General features: G+C 37.7%; 2 protein-coding genes across 6 annotated transcripts; one reads left to right on the top strand and one right to left on the bottom strand.

The window, feature by feature from the left end:
* Nucleotides 1-3,330: 3,330 nt before the first annotated feature.
* atp1b4 (ATPase Na+/K+ transporting subunit beta 4) lies at nucleotides 3,331-10,310 on the top strand. Of its 3 annotated transcripts, none has more exons than XM_084132546.1 (8): nucleotides 3,331-3,815; nucleotides 4,947-5,169; nucleotides 6,699-6,827; nucleotides 7,858-7,974; nucleotides 8,297-8,496; nucleotides 8,713-8,769; nucleotides 8,898-8,990; nucleotides 9,072-10,310. In XM_084132546.1, exons 1-8 carry the CDS (start codon nucleotides 3,750-3,752, stop codon nucleotides 9,231-9,233), a joined length of 1,047 nt encoding a protein of 348 aa, XP_083988672.1. In that variant the 5' UTR covers nucleotides 3,331-3,749; the 3' UTR covers nucleotides 9,234-10,310. The 3 variants fall into 3 exon arrangements, with proteins under 3 accessions (XP_083988672.1, XP_083988673.1, XP_083988674.1); XM_084132547.1 differs by lacking the exon at nucleotides 3,331-3,815 and adding an exon at nucleotides 3,822-4,346; XM_084132548.1 differs by lacking the exon at nucleotides 3,331-3,815 and adding an exon at nucleotides 3,826-4,063.
* A 429-nt stretch (nucleotides 10,311-10,739) lies between these two features.
* On the bottom strand, nucleotides 10,740-21,594 carry lamp2 (lysosomal-associated membrane protein 2). Of its 3 annotated transcripts, none has more exons than XM_084132543.1 (6): nucleotides 21,439-21,594; nucleotides 18,861-19,429; nucleotides 18,617-18,754; nucleotides 17,214-17,268; nucleotides 16,695-16,865; nucleotides 10,740-12,474 (listed from the first exon to the last, which is right to left on the bottom strand). In XM_084132543.1, exons 1-6 carry the CDS (start codon nucleotides 21,482-21,484, stop codon nucleotides 12,323-12,325), a joined length of 1,131 nt encoding a protein of 376 aa, XP_083988669.1. In that variant the 5' UTR covers nucleotides 21,485-21,594; the 3' UTR covers nucleotides 10,740-12,322. The 3 variants fall into 3 exon arrangements, with proteins under 3 accessions (XP_083988669.1, XP_083988670.1, XP_083988671.1); XM_084132544.1 differs by having other exon boundaries at nucleotides 10,740-12,026; XM_084132545.1 differs by lacking the exon at nucleotides 10,740-12,474 and adding an exon at nucleotides 12,602-14,397.
* Nucleotides 21,595-22,585: the final 991 nt, after the last annotated feature.

Here is a 22,585-nt window from a genome sequence, read left to right as displayed (position 1 = left end):
TTACAGAAGAATTCGTGGAAGAATAATTATTTTACCTGCAACAATAAACAAACAAATCAGAGGTGGTCGACAAAGTAGGCCTTACAACTTCCTTAGGCTACTTGAGTGAAAGAAGGCCTACAGCTACTGGTCAAATATTACTCTGTTACAAGTAAAAGTTGTAAAGACCAATTTTTACTAAGTAAAAGTACAGAAGTACTTGTTTTCAGAAGTAGGCCTATACTTAAGTATCAAAAGTAAAATGTAAATGTCAATGCATTGTTTTATTATTGTTGCATTGTTGTATGTAATATTTACAGGCTACCTTATGCCTCTGAATCTATGCCTGCCTACCTAACCTCAAATCAATATCAAATTTATTTCTAGAACACAGTTCCAGTAGTGGGATTGAATGTGAGATTGAATAAGTGCACTCGATAACGTCTACAATGGTTTCAGACACCCAAATGGCTCCTCCCAAATAGTGCATGCCCTATTTATAGTTTTTTGGCTTTTAGTATGAATATGTTAGCCTTACTGTTATCTATCTAAGCTTTGTGCTCCAAAACAATGACAAAATTTGCATTTAGAAGACCAAACCCAACCATGAAAATGAAAATCAGGTTGATGTCAGAATCCAACGCCAGATTGACATTAATCTCCAATGTTGGACAGACGTATTGTGGTTGAAAATGAAAAACGGGTTTATGTCAAACACCAACATCAGTCGGGTTCTGACGTCAGTCCGACTTTATTTTCCAAAATCAATCTGACGTCGGGTTCTGACGTTTTCATTTCCAACCAAAATGCAACCCCTGCAACCAAAATCATCCTGACTGACGTTACTACTTTTTACTCAAGGACCTTGACAGAATTGTAGGAGTAAAAAGTACGATATTTGTCTTTCAAATGTAGTGAAGTTAAAGTAAAAACTTTCCATAAAAAATAATACTCAAGTAAAGTACAGATACTCAAAAAGTGTACTTAAGTAGGCTACAGTACTCAAGTAAATGTACTTTGTTACATGTCCACCTCTGTAAATAGGCCTAGGTCTACTTAGCGTGCAAAGAAAAGCAGGCTAACAGACTAAGCTACTTGAAAATATTTTAAGAACATTCAATAGGCTTATAATATATAGAATAATACTTTTGTGTAGCTATAGCTTTCTTGACTATTTTGAAAGTCTCCTCCTGAACCTGAATCAATATCAAAGTAATGAAAGTGCGCCATCAACTGGTCTTGTGAACAAACACAAATAAGTTGAAAAATATAAATGAAAGTTTCTGAGGGGTTTTACAATAAGTTCTGAATAAGTTATATATTTATATATAGCCTAATATATATATAGGGGAGAGCGGGGCACAAAGTAACGCTTTTTGACTTTCTCAGTTTGTGTAAATCTACTTATGGTTCAGAGTATTTATTTTTTCCCACATTAATTTCCCACATGTCTAGTACAATTATGTGTTTTTGTTTTATCAATACAGTATATACTTTTTCTTGATATACCCCGAAAGAATGGAAGTGAAATGTGACAACATGCCCCATAGGTGGGGTACATTGTAACATGTGCAGGGGCACATTGTAACATGACCATATGACAGCTTAAAATGTTATCTGATCTAATAAAAAAATATATACAAAACAAACTAAAATATTTTCTAAATAAAATACAATTAAAAAAACTTTTTCATATAAAATAATGGCAATTTTTAATAATTAAATATAAACTCATTTTTGAGTTTTGACTACGAACACATGAAAACACAGCTATACAACATAGTTCAAAACAAATAAATAATTAGTCATTTCTGAACATTGACTCTCAGTCTTTATTCACCTTTTTCTCACGTTTTCTCAATAAAATTAATAAAAGTATAGAATATAATAGCATATTTCTAATAGGGGCACATTGTAACGCAGTGTTACAACATGCCCCACCTGCACAACTGGGATTTAAACCCTGCTAGTGTCTTCTGCTAGTTAGCGAAGCATTAAATAACTATCTCAACTGTTAAATAACATCTTGGAGATTACAGTAATATCAGATTTGTCTTATTTTAAATAAACACAAAAAATAGAGATGAAAAATTAACTTAAGTAAGAAATTTACTTTTGCTATGGTTTAATAAATGTCTATGGATATCTTCCAAAAAATAAATAATTTTGGCGGATTTTTTTTTCTATATAGTGTTGATATGGCAACTAGTAAATACACAAAGTTTCGTCATCCAAGCATGTGCGGAAGTATTTAAAACAAGCGTGTTACAACTAACCCCGCGTTGTGCCCTATAGGCCTTGGCTAGGCTATTTAATTTTATAAACCCGAATTCGTTGCAGATCTGCTGCATTTTTTGTTTATTTTACTGTTCACTCGTGCCGCTTGACATAGGCCTACAGATTGTTCATATTAATAGTTGTATCTCACACTCGCATTAATAAAATTGTCTATTGAGGTGATGCAGAGTTCAAAACGTGTGGAATTAAACACTGCGCCATATTTTCAGTTTCATGGTGCTTGCTTATTTTTGCTTATTTAGCCTACTAGGCTATATACTAACGTAAAATACATAGGCCAATAGTTGTAGCCTATTTAAGTAAATGGAATTGAATGGAAGTAGGCTTCGATCACCCTTAATTTTTTACACAAGCAAGCAAGCACTAGGTCTGCTTGTTTCTGTAATGAAATAAAACGCGGCGACATTAATATAGCCTATTAATCTCTGTTCTTCCAGCTTAGTTTTGTCACAAAGTAAATGACTGCATTTGCTCGTTTCAGTCCTTGATGGTCTTTCTTTGAATGACCTGCTCTCCACCAAAGAAGCAGAAAGAACCAGACAAGACCGAATTTTCCATGACGCGAGTTCTTTTGAGGTTTAAAAAAATCAGCGGGTTTAGGGAGCGCAACGTGATCTGTGTACAAATATTAAGCTTGATGACAACTTTCTGAATTTATTACGCTTTTGACGCCAACACAGACCAAAGCGGACCCATATTTCACAATTTTGCGTTTGTCTCCTTAATGCGCGCGAATAGCTCATCTTTCTCCAGTTTAACAGCCCAGCGAGTCAATGGGGATTGTTTAGTGAAGTGTCCTGCATATTAAACCTCACTGTTCCAATGTAGACTAGTTGCTGATGCAGTAGCCTACTTAGTGATTGACCACGGCAAATGCAGATCAGAACAGAACAGAAACTTATAAAGCTGTGGGTCTTTGCATAGAGCTTGTTTCAGTAGACAATGAGACTATGCGGTGTGCGTGTGCAGAATTCCACACAACACCAAACGAAGCTTCTGCCAAAAAACTCCACTTTGTATCCCACCCCCACTTTCCCTGTCCAGCTCAACTCCATTCACTATGATGCTCGACTCCTAGCGAGAAGCTCCTCCACACCCGACATCCGTTGTAAGGGGAAAACTCAATGAAATTCACGACCAGTTCTTGACCAGAATTAACGTTTGTTCAGCCAGCGTAAAGTGAACTTGAAGACATCACACCAGTGCCTTCATCAAGAAGTTATTTTGGGGGGCACTTTGAGCATTAATGTTTTCCTTCCCCCCCTTTTCTTTCCTGAAGACATCGAAATATTATATTATCTTCACTTAAAAGAAGAAGAAGAAGAAGAAGAAGAAATAAGATTGAGCAATTATTTGACTTCCTTTGGACGGCTGCAGACTTAATTCGTGGACTGAAATCTCTCAGTAAATCGCTTGGACCGCTCGTATATGTGATTGGTTTAACAAGTACCTTTATTCTTCAGTGAGAGATCATGGAGCGCGACTCTACCGCGGGAGGGGCGGAGGACCTGCTCCTGGAAGACAAAGTTTCAAAACTGGCAAGTGACCATAACCACAATGCATCAGAGTAATGTGGTTACTTTTGATTAGGGATGAGGGCATTGCAATGACCATATCTTGCTGGATTTAGTGCTCTATAGACTAGCCTACAGTATAAAGTAGTAAACATTATAGAACCTAGATAACGCGGTTTTGTAGGTCATTTTCTTTTGTATCATTTTTAAAATTCACTTTTGGTACAGAAGGAGTGTCACCAAAAGCGTTTCACCTGTTCATCACTATTTTGGTAAATTTACACTGGCAATTATTCATCATTAGTAGCCTATACTATTACTATTTGATATATTGTAGTAGAGGCATTTGAAATACCTCTGGTACCTTAAAGGGATAGCTCACCAATTTTTTTTTTTAAATTCTGTCATCATTTACTCACCCTCAAGTTGTTCCAAACCTGTATGAATTTCTTTCTTCTGCTGAACACAAAAGAAGATATTTTCAAGAATGTCGGGAACCAAACAGTTGATGGACCCCACTGACTTCCATTAAAAAAAAATACTATGGAAGTTGAGGTAAGTAAATGATGACAGAAGTGAACTATTGGGTGAACTATCCCTTTAAGGAGCTGTTTACACCTGAACTGTTAAAATTGATGTAATCTAATGTAGGCAGTTTGATTCAATTATATTAAATATCTTTATTTCATGTTCGTTCACAATGCAATGATATTGAAATTTTTCTCAATGCAGAAATTAACATGAACCTATATTAATAAATGCTGCGAAAGTATTTTTCACCAGTTTTTAAAGTGTATTTTATGTGTGTCCTGATATTGAGAACGAGTGTGTAACATCTGGCTGAAGAGTGACCCTGCCGATCTTGTGCAGCTGTGAGAGGTTAGATCTCCCAACATGGGTCAGCGAGTGTGTGGGTCCTCTGCTGCCTCTCATAGATCAATGGGATTCTGAAACGTCTTTCATTCACACTGAATGAGATCCTACACTTGCTTTTAACTGTTTTGAAGATACATATTTGTCTCCTGGCCTTTTTTAAGAGCATCAGACAATATTATCCACATTAAAGTGAGTTTTTACGTTTAATGCTTGTTGCAGGGATCTGATTCAGAAACTTATTTGTGAATACTATTTTTCAACTTTCCATGTTATCTTTAGCGTGCAGGATCACTTCATAAACACGAACTAGCTGAGGCCATGGAAGTGGAACAGGAAGGACTGGTAGAGCATCAGCCTCTGGAGCAGGATGACCTTAACTTTGAGAAATGGAAGCCCAAGCCAAAGCCCAAGAGGACGCTGCATGAGAAAATCGACGACCTAAAGACTTACCTGTGGAACGCCGAAACGAAGGAGTTTATGGGCCGCTCGGGGAAGAGCTGGAGTGAGTAATGAGACAAAATTATATTTGAATGTGCACAATGAGATACCTGTTTTAATGGCAAAACAGAGGGTATTTGTCTGTGGTTGAGGGAGTGCATCTAAATTGTACTTGGACTGTAAACAAAGTCTTCAATTAGTGAAGTTCTGTCTGGCCGTAGAAGCAAAGGCAAGTGAGACCATTGCTTATTGTTTTTGCTCATTATTTTCCATGTTTAGTGGAGTTATTTGTAGTGGGAATGAGTTGTGGGGATGAAGGGGGGATGAATTGTGCTTCTGCTCGCTCGGACAGAAAGTGTGTGTGCGTGTGTGTGTGTGTGCACGCTGTCACTGAGGGTGCATGTGTGTGTGCATGTCCAAACTTACTGTTTACTTAGGTGCACAGAATAGCTTAGAGACATCTTGACAAAAACAGACTGCCTGGGGAATGGTCCTCAGTGGGAGAGCGAATGTCACAGTCCCTTTGCTGGCCCGGGATCACATTCCATTTACCCCTACCGTGCTTTCCTCTCCCTCTTTCCCAAAGCCCCCTTGACCTCCAGATCTCCTCCAACACGCTATCAAATCTACGGCGCAATTTAACACGTAGCGTTTTTTGTGTGTGTGTCCGAGCTCAGAACTTTTTTGGCAGCGAGCGTTTCCCGAAGAAGTCCGATGATGACGGAGCGGCCAATCGCTGCAGCAAAACGTCCGGTTGCTGAGCAACACAGCAAATTCCCATTGGGACGAGTACTTTAAACAGCAGTATGGGGGTGTCCTGGGGATGGCAGAAGAAAATGTCAATGCACCAATGTCCTCGTATTGAGTGTGGATGTAATGCAACATCTCCACGCTTTAGATGGGCATGGTATGATGGGGAATGTGTTTGAGGTGGACTAAATAAACAGCCGTAGTCTTCCTTAGAGCAGGGGAGGGGCTGCTGGAGTGCTGTGATGCGTGTCCCATGAAAGGAGAGTGCAGAGGCCTCACAATGCCAGAATGGGGTGATCGGGCTCCTTGGAGCTGGCTGTGGCTCTGTATGGCTGCAAAAGACCGTCACTATGATGGCAACCGGAGGTTCACTGTGTTCCTGAGTGAAAGGACAGCTGGGAGAATTTTCACTAGGCTCAAACAGAAAGGCCTTTGTGGCTGGGGGATGCAGCTAGTCCCTGCAAAATTGTCTGCGCAGCAAAAGCCTCCCCGTTTGACGACCCGTCCCATTAGATCAGCTGTTAATGGAGTCTTAATTGAAAATTAAAGGACAATGGTTGCGCCTCAGTTTTTTTTTTTTTTTAACTCTCAGAGTTCCATTGACTTTAGTGTCTTGAACTCTTCCATAACGGAAAGGTTCTGGAAAAAGAATTACCAACAAATGAAAAAGTTTTATGTATTGGAATGGTCACTTGATTAAAATAAATTATTTTATGACAAAATGTGTTAACCTGATCTCACATTCTATTTATGCAATTCCTCGATATGTGAATCAGTTATTGTAATAAATACATACAAGGGGTTTCCTCAATGAAATCTTGCTTTATTCATCTTTTTTTTCAGGCCTTATTCTGCTCTTCTACTCAGCATTATACATTTTCCTCGCGGCCATGTTTGCTGGTTGTATGTGCTGCCTGATGTGGTCGATTAGTCCATATGCTCCCACCTACAATGACAGGGTGATGCCACCAGGTTGGAAAAATCAGCATTTTACTTTTTGAACTTTCAAAAAGTATGTACAGTACTGTGCAAAAGTCCTAGGCATGTTAACATTTTCACCCAAAAAATGGTTTTAAGCCTGTTATTTATATATTTTGCTGTAGTATATCAGTAGGAAATATCAGTTTACATTTCCAAACATTTCTTTTGCCATTAATTTTAATAATCCAGTGAGATTGTTTATGCACAAGGAGTCTGACAACAGCCGGTATGATCCAGACTGAGATCTGATCTCACCATCATGAGTCTGTCTGTGATTACATGAAGAAACTGAGACAGACTAAATCCAGAAGAACTGCGGCAATGTCTCCAAAACGCTTGAAGTCAAAGTTACAGTACTGAGAAAAGTTTCAGGCACTTGCTGTAAATTGACGATGCTTTCAAAAATAACATCATAAATAGATTTTATTTATCAATTAACTTCTATAACTAAATGAAATCAATATTTGGTGTGACCACCCTTTGCATTTAAAACAGCTTTTGTCCAGGTACACTTGAACATAGATTTTCATGTAGCTTTGCAGGTCGGTTTCTTCAAGCGTCTTGGAGACGTTGCTGCAGTTCTTCTGGTTTTTTTCTGTTTCTTCATGTAATCACAGATGGACTCATGATGGTGAGATCAGATCTCAGTGTGGATCATACCAGTTGTTGTCAGACTCCTTGTGCATACAATAAACTCACTGGATTATTACAACTAATGGCAAAAGGAATGTTTGGAAATGTAAATAATGTATATATATATATATATATATATATATATATATATATATATATATATATATATATATATATAATTATTTTTTATTTTATTTTTAATAGAAATGATTTAATATGTATATAATTTAAATTTGGAGAATAGATGGATGGATTATTTAAAATTGCACTTAAATTTAAAATAAAAATCATTATTCATTATTTCAATCATTATTTTATTATTCTAAACTGTATTACTACATAAGTACATAAACAAAATTCTAATACAATCTTCTCTGTCTCCTGGCAGGTTTGACAATGTCACCTCACGTAGAACATGTTGCTCATGGGTTTGACATTGCTTTCAACGCCTCTGACCAAAAATCGTGGAAGAAGTATGCGAAAGCACTGGAAGCCCATTTGAAACGTAAGTCCTGCATGAGAGAACTAGTTGAACAACTAATTTAATAGGGAAGTTACGTTTTCTGTTCAGCGGGCACGGATTCAAATCGCCCCAGCACGCTGTTTAACATGTCCCGCTGTCTATAGAAATACTGACAAGGAGGGAAACCCTTTTATTCACTCAGTGTAACTGTTCAGTGCTGCCAGGGCCCCACTTTTTGTGCTGGCCTGTAAGTTGTAGAGGCCAGGCTGGGCCTCAGCCATTGTTTGCTTAATTTATGTTCTCTCTCTCTATATTTTTCTCTTCTATGTCTTTTATTACGGTTTCCCGCCGTGGCCACGTCCAGCCTATGATGATAAAGTGCAGGAGAGGCGGAACATTCCATGTGAAGGAAATACGTATTTCATGCAGGACGACTTGGAGGAGAGTGCGGAGCGCAAGGCATGTCAGTTTAAGAGGTCCATGCTGGGCGAATGCTCCGGCACGCATGACAAAGATTTTGGATACTCTAAGGGAAAACCCTGCATCATCGTCAAAATGAATCGGGTGAGATTATAATAGTGTGGAACATACTATACAAAAATTATTTTGGTGGCAGAACAAAGCCCCCCCAAAAAACAGAATAAATAAAGCTCTGAAGCTCTAGTGCCATCTTGTGGTTAATATAAGTGAACACATTCTGCAGTTTATAATGTAATCAGTCCAGTCTCAATAGCTAGTTGAGTGGTATGTAGCCTAAAACGCTTGACTGTTTTCTAACAGATTCTCGGGTATCTGCCTGGTCAAGGCACTCCAGTAAACGTTACATGTGGAGTAAAGGTAATAATTAATGACTAGCATAATCCATTTATAATGTATAAGAAGTTATATTTATATTATATATACAATTTCTTTGCAGTATGTCATTAAACAGTGACAATTTTGGTTCTTCTCCAATGATTTTCCAGAAAGGGTCAACTGAAGTCCTCGGAGATGTCGAGTTCTTTCCAAGCAATGTCTTCAACTTGCGGTACTATCCCTATTATGGGAAACTGAGACATGTAAGTGATCCTATTTCACATCTCAGAATCCCTAAAAATTCAATAGCATTTCATAGTATTTTTCACCATTTCTACAAACAGGTAAACTACTCTTCCCCACTGGTGGCTGTGCGCTTTTCTGGAGTCCAGTCCGAGACCCAACTACATGTTCAATGCAAACTCAACGGCAAGGGCATCATCAACGATTCAGCAACCGACCGTTTCCTGGGTAGCGTGTCTTTCACTTTACAAGTGGGGGCGTAGGATCGCAGTAGACGTAGAGAAATTGAAATGAAAATTCTCAGAGTATGTTATAATGAATGAAATAGCACACTGGGTGCTGTCTTTACCCATTAGCCCTCTGATTATGCCTCCGGCAGCCACTGTGCTATTCGTGTCAGAGCTGTGTTACTTCACTACTTTTTCAAACAAGGGATTTCCCAGTAAGCAAAGACTGAGATTTATAGATCACATTCAGTAACGTAACACATTCAGTACCCAGCCACTAGAGACTCACACCTGCCTTTGTTTCGTTATTGGATAAAATAAAAATATGAAAATATGTCCAAATGCGTAGGTCACCATTATAGCTACTGAGGCATAATCACTCAAACGAACAGTCTACAGTGAGACGTAGGCAAAACAAATCTCTAGATCTGTGTAGATTATAGAATTAACATGTATTAAAACTTATATTGTTATTTTGGTAATTCAGATGTGTATATAACACATTAAAACAACTTTTTTTTTTTTTTAAATGTTTTTCTCCGTTAAGTCACCGTCTCCATTATATTCCCCCTCTGGACGAAAAAAAAAGGCAGAAAATGACTTAACATTATCTTTTTACTTGCTCATTTAATGGAATAAAAATCAGATGTGGTTTAGAATTAAAAACTGATTGTACATTTTTGGACTAAATTTTTTTTTTTTTTTTTGGATACTAAATTTTGATTCCAGAGGCAAATGTATTTTACTGAAATCCCATTTCATCATTTTCAGAGCTTCATAATTAAATACAAGTTGATCTTTCTTTTGTCGAGCATGCAACCAACACTTCTTAAAAACGAAAGAGTATTTCACATAATTCATCTGAGTGAAAATATCTGCTCAGTTACCTGTAAGAAGGATTTCAACAGTATTATTTATTAATTGTATTTGAATATATTGACATGGTAAAAGCAGTGTAATAGTGAGATGGAAATTTGTAATTGCACATCTTTGTTATTCAGTAAATACAATGAAATATCCACTGGCTGACAAAGATTTTCCAGCTCATGTTTTTAAACGCACTCATGTTCTAGCATAAACAATAAAGATGGATGAGAATTAACCGGAATCAAACCTTTCTGCTCAGTTTTCCATTCTCTTTAAAGTAACATCAGTTGTGATGTGTTTTGCAAAGAATGTGTCTCGTGATAAATTGCATGTGATGATCCTTTTTGTAGGATAAATGACAATGTTAAACCCATAAATCATACAAACAAAAACATCAGCACGGTCATGTGCATCTGATAAGCAGTTCTTACTGTAATATGCAGGTCAAAGAGAGACGCTTCTACTATTACAGTAAGAGAATCATTTATGACATCAGTAACTTTTATAGCAACACTGCTGATCGAAGTCCATCAGGGGAAGCTTGGAGATTATGACTGTAAAAGTCATGTGAACCATGTAAAACTACAGTTGTTTAACACATCAGGTCTAACTTTGAGAAATGTTGATTTCTTTAAGTCAGAGAGCAAGAAAGGGAACAAACAGAGAGGAAGAAAATACTGTACAAAAACAAAAAAGCTATTTTATTGAATTTTTTTCCACTCTGAAACTTGAACCAACATTCTTAACTTGACAGATATAGGTCCAATAGAAAAAAGAAAAGAAAAAGCAACTAAAAGGCACGTTATAGTACAATGATATTCTGTGTTTAATTGTGTTTGTTTTAACAGCTAAACCCTTTGGGCAGGAAAGGAAAAAAAAAAGTATATCCATGAAATGGTCTGGACACATTAATATTTTCACTATTCTGAGCAGGAATTAGACTGAAGATGCACTGGGAACGGTAGCTTTGGTCTTAGAAACAGTGTATTTTGTACATTGTATGCGTGCATCCAGAGAAATGACCAACTGAATTCACAAACCCCATGTACTAACAAGCCTATTTTATCACTTCCAACATTCCCTGAGAGGGACCTAATGAATCAACAAAAGCATAAATCAACATAACCCTCTTTAAAATGCTGGTAAATGTCACAACAACAAAAAAAAGTGTCCCTTTATAATACAATGTGCTAAGTGCAAGAGTGTGACTTATTAGCTCTGCTAATTAAGAAAATGTGCCAGTATACTTTTCACCCCTAATTTCATCCACAAAAAAAAAAAAAAAAAAAACCTGTAAGATTACAATTACAGAATTGAGCATTTACATTCAATGGTTAATAAACAAAGGATTCCTAATTCTAAAATTATAGTAATAGTTCACATGAATTTAAGTCACAGCAACCGGAACTGAGCATCCTTAGAGCGAGAAAATGCATCAAAACTCCCATAAACAGGGGAAATCATCTTTTTTCTTCTTCATGCATTTAACATACAGCACAATGCCAGGTTATTTAGACAGCCTGTGCTTACACTAAACAAATGAATCATGCCAGTTGACATTGCTTCGAGTGGGATTAAGCAGAAATATACCACATCATTCATAAAAAGTTTAAATCGTACACAGGAAATTAAATGATTAGAGCAATCGGACATGTTAGAAACTGTGGTGTCATCAGCAGTTAGCACCGGCAAGTGAGGAGGGTCGAGCAGTTTGCAGGGAAAAAGAGGAAGCCAACAGGACCAGAAGAGAGAGGAGGAGGAGCAAATATAAGTGGCAAAGGACAAGCCGGGGTTAGAGGTAAGATGGCAGCAGCTCGAGTTATACAGACTGGTAACCAGTGCGACTCTTCCGCCGGCCAATCAGGTAAGAGATAAGCACTAGGATGATTAGGAAGCTGAGAGCCACACCCACAGCAATGGGCACGAGAAAACTCAAATCAGAATCCAGAAAGCATTCCTCCGCTGGGAGAAAAGGGGAGAGAGAAAGGGGTGGTGAGTGACAATACTGCTGATTTTATTCAGAACAGAACTAACAATTCAGTCGGACCGATGCAGAATAGGTGTGATTATGTGCCATTCAGGCCTACCTTATAAATCACCACATCATGTTATAAAGTGTATTGGCAAGAAAGTACAAGTTCATATAATACGACTCATTTCAAAATAATTTTCATGTACACAAAAATACTGAAACTGATTCCTGAATTTCTGCAAGATTTGTCAGCACTTGCATGACACTTGACATTCTTTGATTATTGTTATGAATTAAATTGCTCATAGCCAGAGGTTTGACTTCTCTTTCTTCCAATCAGATAGGCCAGTAAGACAATAACAACGAGGACAGCCAGGGCAACTCCCACCGCTATAGGGATAATGAAGTTATCAGGCTCATCGGCTTGGCAATCCTCAGCTGAAATTAAAGAGAATGAGTGAGGGAAAAAACACACAGCCATTATGTTTTAAAAGTGCAACTGAATCAAATTCTTTGACATTTGCATGATGTTTGTGTTAAAGGTTGAAAAGATGGCCCACACCGGTTTTAATGTATACACAATTGTCTTTCTCCATTTATTGCAGCTAAAAGCCGATTAAAACAGCCATTTCCATTGCAAAACAAAACCTCACGAAACAATTTTAGGGAAAATTTAAGCGAAACACAATCCCTTTTTACAAGTTTGCTGGCAGAACAGTCACAAAAGTATGCTCAGAAAAAAAGACAAATAGATTCATTTTATTTAGAAAGTTATTGATAAGTGATTGGATGGCAAGCAAAAGTAATCAAGCAAGGCACAAAATTACCAGTAACCAGTTTTGAAGGTTTAATTTATCCTGGCTATTGTGAAAAACATATACACAAGATTCTGTGTGGGTGCTGCATAGACTAAATTAGAAAGGTGCATAAACAGTAGAAAAATTCACCACAACTGAAAGGGGGAGAAAAAACTACTGTGAAACCTAGAGAGCCATTATATGTGATAAATGAGAAAAGAATAAAGACATAAGAGAAAGCAAATAACTTATTCTGAAAAGGCTCAGCAACTCCAAACCAAAACAAGTCATGTAGGGGGGGGGGGGGGGATTGTGGTTGATTTATTAAAAAAAAAAAAAAAAAAAAAAAAAAGTCCACAGCATCTACCAAAGAGGGTTCAAGCAGGTGCAAAAATGTATCTTGCAGCAAATACAAGTCACAGTAGTATAAGCAAAGAGCAGCATGTGTCTTTTAGGCTATAGTAGCTGTAAAGAATTCAAAATTACGGTAAAAGAGAAGCTGACAAGACATTTAATTTAGAACTCATCTTCCCTTTTTAAACCCCCCCCAAAAAACCCCCACACATTACCAATAACTATTTAGTCAGAGCATTTATATGCAAAAAAACACCAGGCCTACTTTATTACAATGGTTTGCGTTTTTAAAATGCTTGTAATGAAGTTTAAACATTCAAGCTTTTGTTTTTCGGTTCTAGAATTTCAGTTGTTTGAAAAGGCCATCCAGCATGTTTAGATGTTTTCTCAGTGTAGCAATCTCCCTCACAGCCGCTCGAAATACAAGATGACCAACACATTCCAAAAGCACATGATCTCAATAAAAGTCAGTTGTCCAGACACTATAGTGCACAGTAACAACCCGTTTCTGGAAGTACTTTTAATATTTAACCAAAATGCTACAAGACAGGTGGATAAAACACTGTTTCAGTTTAAAGCTGTGGATACAGTAATGATGGGCACAAAATAAAAGAGCTAAACTGACCAAATTAACAAAATTAAAGGAATGTCTAAGTGAAGCAAGTGCAGGGTCTGATATGGAGCAATGAAACTTTAAACAATACTATGTTGTTCTTGCATATGAATATTTTGAATAGCATGATACTATAACTTAGCATTAATTTGCATTTTAAGAGACAGAATAGAGAAACACAAGACCATGCACTTCCTTCTTGGGTGGGGTGGGGGGGGGCACACAAAATTAATTCACAATAGGGAGCTCTGGTCCTGGAGTGCCACTGTATCTTCAGATTTTAATGCGTTGCAGTTTAAGGGCCAGTGGATTATGATGAGGACAAATGCTTGACTCCTGTGGCCCCGAGTCAGTTGCCAATTGAGATTGCACAAAAACCCACAATATTTACAATGGTCCAGGAACAGATTGTGCATCCCTTAAAACACTCAGGATTTGATTCTTTGATTTCGTTGCATTACAATGTCTGATATCCAACATAGGTCCTTCGTCGACCAATCACGTATGCAATCACAACAATGAAAATCAAACCAGCCAGAGCGGCACCAACAATGATTGGGATTAAGAGGCTGGAGTCATCCATTGAACATTCATGGGCTGCAGACAGAGAGAACATGAATGAACACAAGATGAAGCTGCCATCTTCTCATTAATACCACAGCAGATATTCTCAACACTTCAGACAAAAAAAAAAAAAAAAAAAAAACCAGACACTTGATCTGGTAATACTGGGCCATTTCTTTGAGACCTCATATATAAGCTGTACAATTAAGCATTTGTTATTAGAAGAGAGGGGAAAAAAAAAAAAAATAAATATATAAAAAGAGCTGTCATCTTTGTGTTTAAGCCAAGTAAATTTTGCATTTACATATCAGTTATCTTGGTGTAGCTAGTCACAACCATTTTGATATGATCACAGAAACAATGGGTCTCATTCACAAAGCATGCGTACGCATACATTTGTGAGAAACGTGCATGCGAACGATTTTAAGAACAAGTCACGTTTCACCAAAAATTTTATTTTAAGTTACGAAATAACGGAAAAGATATTGGAACAACTGAAACCACACATACGCAAAAAGCACTTACTCTATACGGCCCTATAATCGTATTAAGTTATAATTCATCCTAAAATGACTAATTATATTGAAGTCATCCATATAATCCAATTCCATCATATACAGTTAAAAGAGTAAGAAAAGCTGCAAGGTTTCTCTGAATAACGCAGATATACACGCGTGTACAGCTGGCTAATGAGAGGTCTGTATAAAAGGGTGTTTGTGAGAACTAGCAAGAATGGCACACTTTGCATTGCTCAAGGATCGGGCGAGAACGCATCTGCAAAAGGCGTCAAATTTGACAAGTGATGAAAGGCTGTAAGGAAAGGGTGAACGGAAAACCCTTATATGGAGATGGTTTGGGCACGTTTTATGCAAATGACTAACCTTGTGCACGTACCCGCTCATTTAGAATACTCCAAATTCACACACATAAGAATGATGTAAAGAACAAATTCACGTGCGTACAAACTAGGGCTGGTCCGAATGCCATTTTTTGAGCTTCGAAGCTTCGGAGAGAGGGTGCTGAACATATTCTTCTCTCTAATAAAGGCAGGAATCTATATGTGTCTGTATATCCATTTGCATTTTGATTATTTTGAGAACCGTTCATCCAATCGACTTCACAAGTGAGTGCAGTGTCGCATTTGGTGCAATATAGACAGACACGCGAGACGCGACACGCGACACATTCAGAATTAATAAACTTTTAGTACAGAACAGCACGAGCGGGAAGCGGCGCGCCTAACGCGGGCTGGGCTTATATGCTCTGAGAACGGACTGCACTGATATAAAACGCGCACACACACAGGTCTGTTAAATTAAGCAATACTTTTAAGGTAGTCTTATATTTTTCTGACTAACAAATTACTGACACAGTAAAGGGTAGATTTAAATGAAAAACGAAATTTAAATAAAGAAAAACGAAATTTAAATAAAGAAAAACGAAATTTAAATAAAGAAAAACGAAATTAAGTTAAATTAAAAACGAGATTAATTTAGATTGATAATAACGGGTAAAAGGGCTAATACATTTTGTTTCTATTATTCTATTTTCCACAATGTCAAAGCAAGGCAGCTTAACCGAAAACACAAGCTCAGGCATGCACTTCGGTCCATACAAACTCCGCTGTTCTGTGCTCTAGCCAGAGAACAGCTAGAGAACACTCCCGGCGTCTGTTCTATTTCTAGCATGCACGCGTTTTCCGCGTGGCTTGAGCCGCGACTCACTCAGGCAGTGTGCAAACTCCAACCTGTTAACATGGGAGCCGAAATAAAAACGGACACGCCACGCAGCTGAGACGCTCACGCCACACAGCCAGTGTGTCGCAGGCCTTATTCAAGCGCGAATGAGAACCGTTTCGCGGGGGATCCCAGGTGTGCAAAAAAAACACGAATATTCGAATGTCAAATTTTCAAACCGAATACCAACCCACCGAACGAATATTCGAATATTCGGGTCCAGCCCTAGTACAAACGGGTTATGAATTAGGTGGAGATTTTTCGTGAGAAGTTCTCCAGTGCGTACAAATAAGAAATAATCGACAATTATTAGTGAATGAGACCCAATGGTTTATCAGATTGCAGTGCCTGCATTTCAAAATTCACACAAGTGAAAGATTGACACTGCTTTGGTTTTGCAGTGGTCACAAACCACTCTGAAAAGCAATGCGCATTGAAACTGAGAGTGAGCCGGGAGTAGAAAAGTATCTGATAAGTTACAGCACTAAAGGACACAGTCCAGTTATGCATTATATACATGCTGTAGAATTACCTCCGATGAGGCAATTAACTCAGCTTCATTCATTAGAAGCACAAACGCACACAAATACATACCTGTGCCAAACGTGTTCTTCTGCACTGCGAAGGGCTGCACTTGTAGCTCGAACGTGTTGATGGTAAGCTTGTCGGAGATGTTGTAACTCTGCTCTTTCCTGCACATGTATGAGCTCCCAAAAGACGCCTCCCACAGAGAAAGATTATAATTGGAATCATTGAAAAAGCTCCCTGTTGAGGTCACAAATCAGAGGACAGAATATGATTACATGCAAAGAAATGCAGCACCTTTAAAGATGCACAATATATTGGCATCATATTGCTTGAGGCTGATAGAGAACTTCTGTATCGGTCGATATTGGCCATTTCATTGTCAAGACAGTGGAAATTAGTGTACACATTTGAGCATAATCAATTCAATACTGTTAAATGTAATCTTCAGCAAATATCCATTTCTAACACTGTACATTATAGTGATGCCTAAATTCACTTGTAACATTAAAACAACTTATTTTAGGTGGTGCATTAATTTTGGCCATTTATTGGCTACAGTTTTCACATAAAAAAAAAAAAACTTACCATTTCCAAGATCAACAGAGAATGTCAAAGCATGTAGACGAAACTTCTGTGAAACCTGTAAAAACAAATATAGTAACCTGATATCATGTGAATGTAACAATAGGCAATTTAGTATTAATTTGTATGAAAACTTAAGATTTTGCATGAAGCATGAAGGACCAGCCCAATCCAATCCCATCCCTAAACCTAACCCTCAGTGGGGCGCAAGCAGACCGTGCAAAAATTTAATTGTACAAATTCATAAGAAATCGCCACAGTGTACAATACTTTTAGACCCCCTGTGGTGAAAATCAAGTTTATAAGCCTATGTGGTGTTTTTAAAATACTTTAAGACAAACCATGATGTGTTCAGTCAACACCATTGCAGAGTATGTCAACATGCTGGGCAGGGCTTTTCCTATTATTCTTATGTTTGTTTAAAGTTTAATGCCATGCCAGCTACCCCGGCTATATTCATGGAGAGAAAGATAAAAATAAAAGATAAAAATAGGTTTTCAAATTTTAGTATAGATTGAACTCTTTTAGACTTTTTCAGTTGAGTCAATCAAAATATGCTTCAGTGATAATTGATTCTGGCACAAGGGCATCATGGAGGATCTTCACCCATTACCAGAAGCATGAGTTAGTCTGGACTGCCCTATTTGACAGCGTGTAGCTAATATCTATTATTCTTATGCTCTGTGGGCATTTTAACACATTGAGCAAAAGAGAGATATGGATTATGTACATGATGCGTGTAACGATGTTATGAATTAAGTCTTTTTCCACTGGCTTTCTATGATGTTTAAAGCATTAAGGATGCCGATTTTAAGGCGGCAGCTGTCTAACTCCCGAGAAGATGAACAGGAACATGGTTTGTAATATTAGCTACACATTATCAGCGGTTTAATAACGTAGTCAAGCAAAAGGCTAATCATATCAATTACTGTTGTGTGTCTGACGCTGTAGAGAGCGATTTATAAAACACATTACCATTCTGATACATCAACTTTTAGACAAGCCTGTATAATTTGATCTTCCTCCTGAATCAGTTTCTGGTTCAAACATATATGGCTGAATTAAACCAATATTTCCACTTGCATTTACTACAGTTGAGCGAGTGGATCAGGTAGTCCAAGTTGGTGTGATTGAGTGGAGGCGGGGACTAACTTGCATTTTCATGGTTCTGCATATACTAAAATGTAACAAGGTGTAGAGTTACATTTAAGCCATTTTAAGGCATGAAGAAATTCAGGTTTTTTTTTTTTTTTTTAAATCAAAGATGAGTTTATGGATAAAATTGACCGCAGGGGGACTTTAAGAACTGCCATGAGTGTTCATTAGTCAGAAGACAAAAACAACCCAACCCAGAACATTTACCTCACTTTTGACAATATATTTGACTCGCTTCTTTAAAGACTTACGTTTGTGAAGACAAAATGAACAGTCATTTCCTTTGACTTCAGTACAAGGGAAGAGTCATTTCCACCAATTCCACAGGTTCCACTTGCTTCCGTTACATTAGGACTTGGGTCAAGATTAAGAGTCTGAACGCTGCCATTCTAAACAGCAAGAATAAAATAAGACTAGCAGTGGCGTGAGATTATAACAAATTTGCAGCAAAAGATAAAAATCTGCAGTCCTCTATATAGATCGCTTCATACATACCCCACTTATTTTGAAGCTGAACTGAAGTCCCATCTTTGCCAAAAGACAGGCTGAGACGTTGTCAGACTTGACGCTGTAGTTTCCAACAGTTGGGTTGGGGACAGGAGGAGTGGTCGGGGGAGGAGTCGGGGCTGTTGTAGCATTTGTGTGTGCGGTAGTTGGCGCTTGAGTGGTAGAATTCGATGTGTTGTGATGCATGGTTGTTGGAGGTACTGTGGTGGCATTAGTCGTCTTGTGTGGTGTGGTAGTTGGAGGTGCGGTGGTGGCATTGGTTGTTTTGTGTGGTGTGGTAGTTGGAGGTGCGGTGGTGGCATTGGTTGTTTTGTGTGGTGTGGTAGTTGGAGGTGCGGTGGTGGCATTGGTTGTTTTGTGTGGTGTGGTAGTTGGAGGTGCGGTGGTGGTATTAGTCGTCTGCTGCTGTGTGGAAGTTACACTGGCATGAGTGGCAAGTAAGTGTTCGGAGGTGGTTGGAGGAGCTGTAGTAGTCGACATGCCTGGGAGTTTGCTTGTACTGGACTCTGCTGCTGCAGGTAGTGGTGATGTCATCAGATCATCAGCATGCACAATACCTGTGAAGGGTGAAAGCAGAATATTATAGATGAATGCACTCATTTCCACATGCTTCACATCGTTGTGGGGTTTCCCCCATGTGACACTGGGAATACACAAACCTGCCCTTTTAACTTTCCAAAATAAAAAAAAAATAAAAAAATTAAAGTTATTGTATAATAAACGCCATAAAATACATGAAGACAGTTACTTGGTTTATTTTTCACAAAGTGAAAGAATTTAAGCACACCAAAGTCTTTCAACCACCTCCATGCATAAGGAAATAAAAACTGCAAACCAAGCACATTCCAGAAGCTTTCCTGACTTCCTGACAGCAAACTAACACTCCAAAAGATTGAATTTTATCTGCTGTTGTCTAGGACAACTGACTTATGGCTGAAATACACAAAACCGCTTTTTACCAGGGTTTTCTTCAATCTGCAGATTTTGGGGAGTCAAGAGTTCAGATTTCAATAAAAATCACAGTGCAAGATGGGGACAGATTTTATAGCTTCAAACTATGATTTTATGTAAATCATATCAGACATGTTTGATATTTTGATCTGATTTTAAAACATTTGTTGCATCCAAAAACATTTGAATTTACTTTGCGACAGTTAAAAAGTACGCTCTACCTATTGGTAGTGTAGTATGAATTAAATTTAGAGGTACTACATCTGCCTCATTTCCATTCATAAATCCTCTCTCGTGGCCTCATGGGATGGCAAAGTGTCCATCAAATGCGCACTTCAGAATATCTGTGTTTTGTCTGTGACAATGACTCTTTTGGCATACCATTTTTTGCATACTATATAGTTGGGAAGTATTCAATTTTAATGCAGCGATTGTCTTCATTTGTCATTGATCACAAAGCAACAAGGCCCACATTTATCCACAAGTTTGTGTTCAGAACGACCTAAAAGCCTGGTAGTGTGTGAACCTCCTCAATCATTTAGTGTATGATGCCCAGTTTGTCTCTAACCATTTACAAATCTGGCAAGTACATGATGCCTAGCGTTTTAAAATGTGCTCAGATTTTAAAAGTTGTGTAACCCATTCCAGCTTTAAGATCATAGGCACTGGGTGACTGTCCCATCCCATAGTTTGATTAAATCATTAACCTGGTGCTTTCAGCAAAGGGAGTCTCTGGTGCATCACACACACAAACCCATCACATGATTATGAACGAGTGTGGCAGAGAAATACACCGAATAAGCACTTCAGGATCACATGCTTGTGAAGTTTAATGAGTCAAGTGAGAGAAATCTATGGCGTTATTTCCTTAAATTTTAGCTGAACAATCAGTCATTTTTTTTTTTTAATCTTTAAAATGAAAGTTGCAAAATCATTGAGGTTAAAGTTTGCATTTATAAATATTTAAACACGCCAGTCTTCTCAACACAAATGTTCTCGGTCATAATGCATTTCATTTAATCTGATCATATTTAACACACTTTAGATAATATAACTGCACATGATTTACTGGCTTTATTACTACCAAGCTTGAATTAACCTAGTGAACTTCCAACCTGGAAACCATTAACGTTAACGTTACTGGATATCAAAACTTCAAATGTTGAGTCCAGGATTCCCATTATTGCGGTCCATGGGAGTTTTTATATAAGTTAGCTCAATGCTCACAGTTTTACTAATTACACAATATATTTAACGTTTCCAAAACATATTTTAGCTGTTTTTTGTTTTATTCTAAATTCGCTGGTAATGCTCAGGGTAACGTTATCTATTAACGTATTTATTTTTGTAATTTGTTTATCACTTTGATTTGTATGAATGCATTTAAAACAAGGCAAAGACTGTAAAACCTGTATCCCACAAGCTGACAGTCTTTCTGATTATCTAACGCGCTTCTACTGGCGTAGGTAAGAATTCACGCTAACGCTAATGCTAATGCTAACAGGCTCTCGCGCTGCTGTGGGCCTGCGGACACCTCTCAAAATAAACTTCAATATCTGCTTTTGTAACGTGACACCGTCTGAAATAAAGTACTCAACAAAATAGTCGTACGTACCACTCAGCAGAAAAAAGAGCAAGGTCACACAACCGCGGACAGCCATTTCGACGGGTGGATGGTTCTTCGGAGCAGCCAGACAGTGAACGACGCCCGGACTGAGTGTGACCCGGTTTAGCAGCAGCTGTGACTGTGAGCTCAGCCTCAACCTGCGCTCATATAAGTCATATGACACGACTGCCCTCCTCCTCCTGCTTGTGCCTTACGCCGAGTTTACGAATTACTGTTGATTTCCCAAACCTGTGTGTAATTAATAATTCAGACACAGAAATGTGTTATTCCTGTATCAGAGCCCAATTAATACGCAGAGCATAGGTCTAGTAAACAGTAACATACAAAAAAATTATGTGTGAAGGTTTTAATGTCATGAAAAATATATGTCCTGATCACACAAAACTATTATAAATATAAATATTATTACAGACATTTTATTATTAATACCAAAATATTATCCATGTAAGTGCTGATTTCCTTCTGACAGTCAGATTTAAAGCACATTTTAGCATCTTTTATTTTGATACGTTGTGCATCAGTTTTTTTCCCTCAAGTTGACAATTAGCCTTTATAACTCTTGCTTTATTAGCTTTCATGTGTGTGAACATTTAATTTGAGTAAAGTCCTTAAGCCACGTGTCAAATGCCATTTCTGAGCCTAGCTGTCACATTTGTTTCTACTTCTTTTGCGGTGAATAAGTTATGGTTAGGTTTGTATATTAACTGTTTGTTCATGGTTAGGATCCTCATTATTGAGGTCAAATTTACCCTAATTAGATTCAATACAATTCACCAAAAATCACACTACAAAAACAATCCTCTGGTAAAAACAGCAAACCTTGAACACTGATACCTCTCACACATTCCAAAAATAAATAAATAAACAAACATGAGAACATATGATTCACAGTTTTCATAAAGTATTGTAACTTTTTTTCCGTATGGTATTTTAACCGTAAATCAAAGGTACATATGTTGACCATTTGTGACCCAATAGTGGGAACATTATACAGTAGGCCTATGTTATACACCTTTTGTCATCTTAATGAAAACAATAAAACATTTTTAGAATCTCAAAGCGAAAATATTAAGGAAAGCAGAAATAAGGTAGCCTTAAAGTAATTCTTACTTCAGTAAAAATAAAACTTCATTAT

The sequence above is a fragment of the Abramis brama genome, assembly GCF_963993115.1.
Source record: "Abramis brama genome assembly, chromosome: 13".
Classification (NCBI taxonomy): Eukaryota; Metazoa; Chordata; class Actinopteri; order Cypriniformes; family Leuciscidae; genus Abramis; species Abramis brama.
This window is presented reverse-complemented; position numbering and strand designations above follow the sequence as displayed.